The 10,504-nt window shown below is 36.8% G+C and overlaps 1 protein-coding gene across 1 annotated transcript; it reads left to right on the forward strand.

Annotated features, from left to right (window-relative positions):
- The first annotated feature begins 244 nt into the window (after positions 1–244).
- On the forward strand, positions 245–7,176 carry LOC307004246 (small integral membrane protein 36-like). Its single transcript, XM_079623346.1, has 5 exons — positions 245–507; positions 3,782–3,917; positions 4,015–4,087; positions 4,301–4,382; positions 6,633–7,176. Exon 5 carries the CDS (start codon positions 6,706–6,708, stop codon positions 6,997–6,999), a length of 294 nt encoding a protein of 97 aa, XP_079479472.1. The 5' UTR covers positions 245–507; positions 3,782–3,917; positions 4,015–4,087; positions 4,301–4,382; positions 6,633–6,705; the 3' UTR covers positions 7,000–7,176.
- The last annotated feature ends 3,328 nt before the right edge of the window (positions 7,177–10,504 follow it).

The raw sequence follows: 10,504 nt of genomic DNA on the forward strand, positions 1-10,504 counted from the left end.
ATGCTTAGCGTTCAAGTGGATTATTTATGACAAAACAGGTTTAAATTTGATATTGTTCAACATTTTAAGGCAGGATCATGATCTTAACTGGACACAACGGCACCGAATCCCAAGAATGACTGACCCAGATGTCTACTCAGAAAACTAGGGCTTACCTGCAAACAAAGTGTTCTGTCTATGAACTGTTATTTGTGAACAGCCTACGTATTTCTTCTGTATGATGTGTAAAATGTGTATGTTGTTCTTACACATGCGCGTTGAATGTTCGGCTCAGATCGGCCTGGGCTTCGGCCGCTCAGTCAGTCCTTGACTAGAGGAAATGTGGAGTCCAGGGAGGAGTCGGTTCCCACACCCAGAAGAAGGGCTTTCGGCTGGTCTAACACAAACACTGCAGCCCGGCTCAGGAAGGAAAGGGTTCCCAGACACCCCACAGACTGACCCAACAACGCCAGCCGAGGAGCGATCGATGATCTGAGCCGAGTCCGAGTGACTCGCTCACTAACGCAGGTTTGCGTAGGCCTAACGTACACGCACAAAGCGAGAAGAAATACGCTCGTTTACAGTTCCGTGGTCGGAGTGTTGTCAAGTCAAATATAGCTTATAATTAATATTCAAAAAACAGGTTAAGCAATTACCTGTATCATATGTAGGCTATGTATCCCATTGTGTTTTATCCGAGGAACTGCAGTTTTGATTCGTGAGTCGTTCCGCATGCTAACCGATTTGGCTGATTCGTTAAAATTATTAAGTGACTGAATGATTATTTTGTGATTCACGAAACGTTTCGTTTTACCGCAGACCGCTTTGTGAACCGAACCGACCGATTCATTAAAATTAATTTAGCCTACTAGAATCCCTTCCCGTTACTTTTCGCGAAACGAGTAAGTTAGGCTAAGGCTAGCTAGCTCTGGCCACTGTGTGAACCAACCGATTCATTAAAATGAATTTATGTGCCCGGTATGATTCGCGAAAGGAGTCGTTTGGGCCACTTTAGCGAAGCGATCTGAGATCTGATTTAATCATTTAAAATGATCATCTATAATAACCCACTAAAATAACCGGTTCTTTTGCGGGCGGTGAACGATAATTTGGCAAAGCAAAATAATCGTTCATTCTAGTCGATTTTTTTAAAGCGGGGAAATCCCAAAAAGCAAAGAGCTCTAATTTATTTCTCAATTAAATCACAAAATAATCGATGAGGCCGTTTTGCTATCCAATTTGACCTCATAGAAAAGAATCGATTAATGAAAGATTATTTTCAGATTTGCAAAACTATCTTTCAGACGGCTTTAGCAAACCCAATTTATAGCCTATAAAAAACCCAAATGATTAATCTATGAATCAGAAATCACTTATAGGCCTATATAACATATTTTTCGGTTTTCAGTCATATTGAAATTGTCTCTCTGAATTTGTTTTCTCTGCAAAGTGTAGGCCTATTAAGTAAAAATAAAATTTAACAGAAACATTTATTCTCGTAGAAATATAATTTTTTGGTGAATTGTCCCTGTAAGTAGGCCTGAAGTATGAAGTCATTTCTGATAGAGACAAAACTGAGAGATTTGGATATGAGCTTATAGGCTTGCAATTACCTCATAAAACTCATAAAACTATTGCATTAGTGTTGTAAAACACTCAATCAAATATACCCTGTTCATTCATAAACACACACTCATGTACTGTCAGGGGCATGAAGTTCAGTCTCCATATGTGTGTGTGAGTGTCTCTCTCTGTCATAATCAAATTCGTTTTGCTGTCCATGTCTAATGGACCCGTCTCCGCAGTTCACGATAAATAGGCTCAGTCTCAGAGCAGTACACACACACACACACAGGTCATTTCAACATGAGATTCAATATGAGAGTTCGCGCCGCGTAAAGTTCATTTGGAAATCTCTGCCAGTTCACGTGTCTTTAAACTGAACAGAACTTTACAAGTAAATTAGTAGACTTATATACGCTTATGTTGATTCTTCCAACAATGCTTCCAAATGTTAGTTTCTTGGGTTTTTATTAGTGTGAAATTGGATTAAACTATAGAATTTCTGTCTGGCAAACCCTTGATATGATTATTCTTGGTTTATCGTTCCAATTACAGAATGTACCAATTACACAATCCTCCAGCGCTGCTTCCAGAGACATTGAGAAAGTCCGTCTTCTCTGAACTCCGCTGGTCGTTCAGGGAAATAAAATGCTGTCTATGGCTCTCAAGACTCTTTGTCGATGTTCCCCCACGCATTAAACTCTGGGGAGAGAAAAGCAAAAAGCATTAACCGGCGCCACATGCATTGCATGTCAAATGTTGCAATAAACAAATTTCAATTTGCAGCTAGCCTTTCTGAGCACAGCCAATGATTTTTTTGCATAGGAAATATCCATATTTTATGCAAATTAATAATTGTAAACTAGAATGAAAATTATTTTGGGGAATCACATTGCGATCTGGTTTAACTGATTCGTTGAAATAATTGACTAAAATGAATGATTCTTTTGGGATTCACAAAAAAACAAAACATTCAGACCGCTTTGCAAACCGATTTAACTGATTCATTGAAAATAACTAAAGTAAGAACGATTATTTTGAGATACACAAAGCACTCATTCAAAACTCTTTGCGATCTGATTTAACTGATTCATTGAAAATAATTGACTAAAATTAATGATTCTTTTGGGATTCAAAAAGCAACAATTCAAACCGCTTTGCAAACCGATCTAACCAATTCATTGCAAAGAATTGACTAATGAACTATTCTTTTGCGATTCACAAATTGCTTTGCAAAACTATATTCTTGGCCTACTATTACAACATTTGAAATTACCACACTGTGCAAATAACTCTCTAAGAAAATCTTTCATTAGGAACAATTCAAAGGCAAGAGAGACATTTCTTTATTTGCATCTAGTGTAAACGCAACAGTGACACATGGATGCAGGAACAGGAATAAACACGACAAACTTTGTTTATGCACGTCAGTCAAACATGACGTCGGACTTCTGACGTTATCAAACATGACCCTGGAACCGGGATGTTCTCTCTCTCTCTCTCTCTCTCTCTCTCCCTCTCTCTCCCTCTCTCTCTCTCTCTCTCTCTCTCTCTCTCTCTCTCTCTCTCTCTCTCTCTCTCTCTCTCTCTCTCTCTCTCTCTCTCTCTGGCACCACTTCTGTATACACACACACACACACAGACACACACACACAGAGACAGAGAGAGAGAGAGAGAGAGACTGGACAGACTCCACCCGTACCTCTCAATACACACACTGATAATGCATAAAACATTTCATTCCTGCTTATTCATTATATAAAAGTCTGGCTGGCTGAAAAACAGCTTGCGATTTTAAAAGTCCTGCACAGATGTTGTGGTGCCGCTGTATCTCCGAGTTTTTCACTTATCAGTTTCATAATGTCAGCAGAATGAATGATGGCAACAATCTGTTCCTCAAGCTGAGAGAGATCAGGGCTTCTCGAATTATTGCCATTTTATTTATTTTTAATCACTATATTACATTTTTTTTTTTTTTTTTTTTTTTTTTTACTGATTAAGCCTTTATCACTAAGTATTAAAGTTGAGCATGTGTGTCATCCAGCTGTGTTTGAATAATTCCTCTAATCATGTTACATTTAATAACTCTCTCTGTCCGGTTACTTTACTAAGCAGTTGAAATGCCATGTGGATTTTGCATCCACAAATCTGAATGTGTTCATTTCATAAATGCAGTTTTCATTGCAACAACATGGATAATATAAGAGCATAATTCTATTTCCGACGCATGTTCATGTAGATTCAACAGTCGAAGTGCATGTGTTGTTTAAATGAGGCCTGTTTTCAGTCCTGAGCACTTCTGCCCTCTGCTGTTTAAAAGAGACACTGCACTGAATATTACTGAACAGACCTGCTGTCATGGAGAAAGATCCCGAGTGAGTTATTCATGTCTTGCATACTCATTTTATGGGTACATTCTTTCTGATAGAAAGTTGATCTGTAGATTCATGTTTCTCTCTTGCTTTCTGACAGATTTGATTTGGTGTGCTAAAAGGGCTTGATTTGCTAATATGCACCATTTATACCCCATTTGTTTTCCCCTGAGGTAATTACCAATGACTGACAGAACACTGAACTTTGAAATGATTTTCAAATAGGCCTATACGTGTTAACTTTGTTTTTATACATAGCCATTGCAACTTTTTTGTTATAAATGAACAAAATTATAATTACGAGTCAATATATTGTCAATCCTTCTTCCAAAACGTATTTTTGTCTTATACATCGATTAAAACTGTTTATATTTTAGACCTGACAGGATGGTTTTCGCGGGAAATTGCATACAGGCCGGCGTGTCGTGAATAGAGAGAATTTGCTCCGCCTACTTTGAAACGTGTCTGGTAAGTGGGAAAGTGGCAGAGGTGTGTGTGTGTGTGTGTGTGTGTGTGTGTGTGTGTGTGTGTGTGTGTGTGTGTGTGTGTGTGTGAGAATCTTAAACAAAAGCTGAACAGAATCAGCTTTCAGAGATGGCGAGAACTGAGGGATTTTAAATGTTGTAAAAGCAGATGTTGTTTTTTTTGTGTGTGTTTTCTAGTTTCTCTTTTAAATAAGTTTGTATTATATTTTTAGTGCTCATTTATTTATTTTGTGTGCATTTTGGAGCCTTTAGTTGCATTTTAGTTTAGGCTCAGTTTTACCATTTCTATTTTATTTCATTTTTCATATATTTTTCATTTAGGATAACATAGACTTGTCTCAGTGTTGTGTATCTCTGTCTCACATAATGTGATAGATTATAGTGAACGCTGCTAAAACAGATGGTTCAATCCCTCCTCACAATAAAGATTAGGATTACACAGGAGCCCTGTGCTGTTAACACACACACACACACAACACACACACATTAATCAGCGTGTCTTAAAGAAATGAAACACAAAAAACAATAGAGACAAATACAACAACTTCACTCTAGATTTCAAACTGCAGTAATGTTTTGCTGGAGTCACCACCAGTCAGTGATAGCAAAACAATGAAATTCATTCATATATCTACACATACACCCTTAAAAATAACGGATCCAATTTTTTTATAGGTTTTTTATAGTGGTGTCATATAGGAACCATTTTTGGCTTTTTATGCATTGTAGGTTTCAAAAACGATACCGTTATCATTTCTGTGTAAACTACAAAAACACACATTTGTGAACACCGTGACGTCATGTGCATGAGTATTACGTATTACAAAATGACATCGCCAATTACTGGCAAGAAATAATACAGTGTTTTCCGTTTTCGCGGATCGTTTTGACAACGTTATCAGTGCGAGAAAAACGCAAAGGAACATGATTCTGTTTTCAGTACATCATTCTTGTGTAAATGAGGCCTTAGTGCACATATGAAGTCAGTTCTCTTCAAGTTCACACACTGGAACCAAAGCTGTTCAACATTAACTAATTAATTAACATGAACACGTTTGAAAAATGTGATTTTTTTTTATTTAATATTTTATCTAATCAATGCAATGAGATTCAGACATTTTAAGTGTGACTTACACCACCATTTTGGGGGCAGCTTTTATTCTTTAAGACAGTATCAGCACAACTGTTTTCAACATTGATAATCATCAGAAATGTTTTTTGAGCATCAAATCATCATGATTTCTGAAGGATCATGCGACACTGAAGACTGGAGTAATGATGCTGGAAATTCTATAGTTTTAGTCAAATAGTAATAATAATTCACAATATTAGTTTTTACTGTATTTTTGATCAAATCAATGTAGACTTGGTTAGCAGAAGAAACTTCTTTCAAAAACATCTTACTGACTTACACAATTTTTTATTCTGTCCTTGGAAGCTCATCTGCAAATGCTTTGGCAGTACAAATGTGTTTGTGATGCCAACAAAATGCATTAAAACTGAGTGATTGACAGACAGAGGTTATAAGCCGTAAATGCTCCGGCGATACAGATGTACAATTATTAGTCATGCCAATAAAGCACATTAGACTCAAAACTGAGAGACAGACAGTGTGTGTGTGTGTGTGTGTGTGTGTGAGAGAGAGAGAGAGAGAGAGAGAGAGAGAGAGTGTGAGTGAGTGTGTGAGAGAGAGAGAGAGAGAGAGAGACAGACAGTGTGTGTGTGTGTGTGAGAGAGGGAGAGAGAGAGTGTGTGTGTGAGAGAGAGAGAGAAAGATAGAGTGTGTGTGTGTGTGAGAGAGAGAGAGAGAGAGAGAGAGAGAGAGAGAGTGTGTGTGTGTGTGTGTGTGTGTGTGTGTGTGTGTGTGTGTGTTAGGGTTAGAGGATAGAATATACAGTTTTTACAGTATAAAATCGTTGTCTAAGTCCCCATAAAACATGAAAACACAACGTGTGTGTGTGTGTGTGTGTTTAGGGTTAGAGGATAGAATATACAGTTTATACAGTATAAAATCATTGTCTATGGAAAGTCCCCATAAAACATGAAAACACAACGTGTGTGTGTGTGTGAGTGTGTGTTTAGGGTCAGAGGATAGAATATACAGTTTTTACAGTATAAAATCGTTGTCTAAGTCCCCATAAAACATGAAAACACAACATGTGTGTGAGTGTGTGTGTGAGAGAGATAGACAGGCTGAATGAGAGAGGGATTTGTGTGCACTAATCCCTCTCAGGTCTCTATGTCCTGAGACAGCGCTCAGGGTCCGACTCAGTCCTTCAGGTTCTCAGTCCTCCGCCGCCGGCACCATGAGCTTCATCGCAGACGATGTGGAGATCGACCCGGTCACCCTCAACCTCATCATACTGATCGCCAGCTATGTCATCCTCCTCCTCGTCTTCCTCATCTCCTGCATCCTCTACGACTGCCAGGGCAAAGACCCCACCAAGGAGTACGCGCCCGACCCCGTGCCCAACGCCAACGCCGCTCCCATCCGGCTGGTGGTCATGCAGAGCTCGCCCGCCAACGCCCGGTGGGACCAGAACAAGATGATGACCACCTACGAGCCGCCGGTCACCGAGAAAAAGAGTACTTTGGTCTAACGGACTGATAACAGCTCAATTTATAACAGCACATTATCTTTTTTTTATCTACTGTACATAACTATGCAAGGACTGTATCTCTCGTTTGATATTTTGTGTAAAGCGTCTTTTTTAAAACCATTCATAACTTCTGTGCCGAGATTGAATCATGTCCGGATTGGATTATCTGAAGAAACGGTGAGTAAAAAAACACACACACACAAATGGCACTTTAATGGCTTAGTTTCTTAGAATTCAAATGGTGAATTGTTGTGGTTGTGTAAAAAAAGGTCTAAAAATATAATGTAGGCCTATTCAAAACATTTTTGGTTCCCCAAAGAACCTTTCAGTGATCAGTTCAAAAATAACTAATTGTTTTTAGTATAAAGAACATTTTTAACAATTTAAAGAACCTTTTTCCACTATAAAGAACCTTTTGTAGAATGGAAAGATTCTATGGATGTTAAATGGAACCATTGATTCCAATAAAGAACCTTTATTTTTCAGAATGGATCTCAGTCATGTCTCAAACTGCTCAGATTTTCAAAACAGTTTGCAATTAGGTCTCAGTGTAAACTCGATTCTTCCAAGATTTAATGATTTGTACAGTCAATTTATACACAGTAAAAAAAAAATCTTATAGCAAAAAAATTAAAAAAATGTATAGCAACATTTTAGTTTTTACGGGGCTGAACTTAAATTTACTATTAAAAAAAAACCCTGAATAGGCTTTATTTTATTAACTGATATAATGTATAGATGTGTTTCTTTATTATATATAATGATAGATCTTATTACTCTGTTTTGTTTAAATTATTGATAGGCACTGTACTTTTGCAGGCAGTTAAAAAAAAAACTCATGATCAATTAATAAATAGCTTTTCCACAAGCTGCAAAATTAAAATACAGATTGCACCCAGTGTCATGGACACAAATACCAAACACCATCATGGTAACACGCATGGCACTGGCATAATACAGTAAACATTAATTAAACAACGCAGTATGTGACACAAAACCCATACCTACGTCATAAAAAAAAACTATCAAGAAACATGATTGTTTAAAACAAAATCAGACGTGAAAGTCTCACACAGACAATAGGAATATCAGATATGGGTTTTTTACTGTAAATCTTTCAAAGTCTGAACATTTAACAGTATATTACTGTAAAATTGTTTAAACTGTCCTGGTAGATCTATTGCAGGTTTTTGTTTAACTCAATATTAACCAATTAACAAGATTTTTACCGTAATTTTTACTGTAAAAATGCTACAGTAAAAATCGGTGAATTGGTTAATAGTAAGTTCTCTTATTATATACAGGGGAAAAATAGATCTATTCTTGTATTTCATGTAATTTTACAGTAAAATACTATTAAATGTACCATTTTTGGAGGTAAAAATGAACAAATCATCTTATAATTTACTGTGAAAAGCCTCTGTCATTACCAGAATTCCCTGTTTGACACTTCACATATGTTAATAATTAAGTTTTTCATTCGTTTTTTTTGTTGTTGTTGTTGCTGGGTTGATCAGGGGTTTTTTTTAATTTGTGTTCATGACAAATGGCTCTTTAATGGCTCAGTTGTTTCTCCTGGACAGAATTAAAATGGAGAACAAATGGTGATTTGTTGTGGTTCTCTGGAAAAAAATAATGGTTCCAAAAGGACCATTAAATACCATAAAATAACCATATTTGGTTCCCCAAAGAACCTTTCAGTGAACAGTTCTTAAAATAAGATTGTTTTTTCCTTACTGTGAAGAACATTTTAACAATCTAAAGAACCATTTGTGGAACTGAAAGATTCTATGGATGTTAAAAGTTCTAGGAACCATCGATGCCAATAATCGTGAGTATATTGAGAGTGGAGCGCTGTTTATTCACTCCCCCACCAGTATTGAGAATCGAATCTTCAGCCTTTGGGTTACCAGTCTGACTCTCTAAGCATTTGGCCACATACTGTATATATTACAGTTTTAAATTGTAAAAAATATTTTTTTTACTGTATATTTACAAGGTTATACTGGCAACCACAGCTTTAAAAAAAAAAAAAAAATTCTAAACAGTGTATTGACTGTTTTTGTAGAAACATCTGAGACGTGCAGAGCTGATACTTAAATGTGACATAACTGGCAGCGTCATTAATTCTCCGGAGCTGTAGAAGAGTAACTCCTGAGCAACACAGATTCTCCTTGGAGTCTTTTTCTGGCCCCTTTTTGATCCACGAATCAGTCAGATGGAGATCAGGAGCTTCCGGGAAGTTTCCGCGGTGCCGGTGATTGGTTTAAAAATGATTGTCTGCGACAACATACTGCATCTATTCTGAGTTTGACGGGTTACACGCATTAATCTCATTGGCTTGTGAATTATATTACCCATAAGCTGAAGTTGTTCAGAGGATAAACTGTGACTTGACATAAAACGCATCAATGTTTTTGTTTGTTTTTGTGTGTGTTTGAATCGCTTGCATTGAGCTGTTTTGAGCCCATTAGCCGCTGAGCTCTTCGTCATGCTACTTCGTACTTAGGCTATTTTTACACTTCAGTTTCTCAGAGCGAGATCAGTATAGTTTTGTGCAAACTATGGCTTCCATTAAGACTATAGACAGACAGAAACTTGTGAACTGCAGACAGTGGCCAGAAAGCCATTTAAAGTTCCTGCTCTGAATTTGTTTCTTCCTCATTACTCATTACTTTCTTCCAATGGATAGTGCATCATTTATACAAATAAAGCATCATAAAAAGGATTGACAGCTCATTGCGATGGTGATATGATAATTTGACACAATAGTATCTGTGGAAGTAGTTTATCGTTGTCGGACCATCGTTTCAAAGGTTGAGTGACTCGTAGCACAGGGTAAATATTTAATGTAAAGATAACAGAAGATAGTGCTGTGTGACAGTAAAATGCGCATGAAGAGCACTTCTACCTATTCAAAAGCAGACACACATACTTTTGGTTTCAGTTCCATCATTAAAACTCCATTCTATGGGGTGTTTAATTCAGATTCTAATTTGGAAATACAACAAACTCTGACATTTTTAGCGTTAGCATTAGCTATTTGTTTTGTTTTGTTAACTGTCACCGTCCCACAGGTGGGACGTTTGACATTAGATATTTAAAACAATAATATCTTAGTAAAAACCTAAAGTAATATTGACAAACTATTTGAAAGCTTACAATCTCTAGTTTTCATATTTGGTGACTGTTTTTCAAAATAAATTACAGACGAGCTGTAATTTATCAATTTGCAACAATAATATTTTCATACTCTTAAGGTGTTCAGTCCTTTATTTTGAAATAGTGATGAACATGAAAAATCATGAAAAAAATGGTAGAAACCTCAGTTTGTTTTCATGCCAAGAGTTCAAAAGATAGCATTTGTTCAATTATTTTAGAAAAAAAAGGTCTGAAAATGTTTTAGAAATAAAGAAAAACCATATATGGAAATGGAGGCGCCCTTATATGGGCAGTAATGTCAACTAGTGAAAAAGTGTGGTACTGCGCCCAAACAAAACTAACT

The sequence above is a fragment of the Phoxinus phoxinus genome (genome assembly GCF_949152265.1).
Source record: "Phoxinus phoxinus genome assembly, chromosome: 1".
NCBI classification, from domain to species: Eukaryota; Metazoa; Chordata; class Actinopteri; order Cypriniformes; family Leuciscidae; genus Phoxinus; species Phoxinus phoxinus.

What these genes read in the sequence shown, in the direction of transcription:
- LOC307004246 (XM_079623346.1), top strand. Translation starts at nt 6,706, where the DNA reads ATGAGCTTCATCGCAGACGATGTGGAGATCGACCCGGTCACCCTCAAC.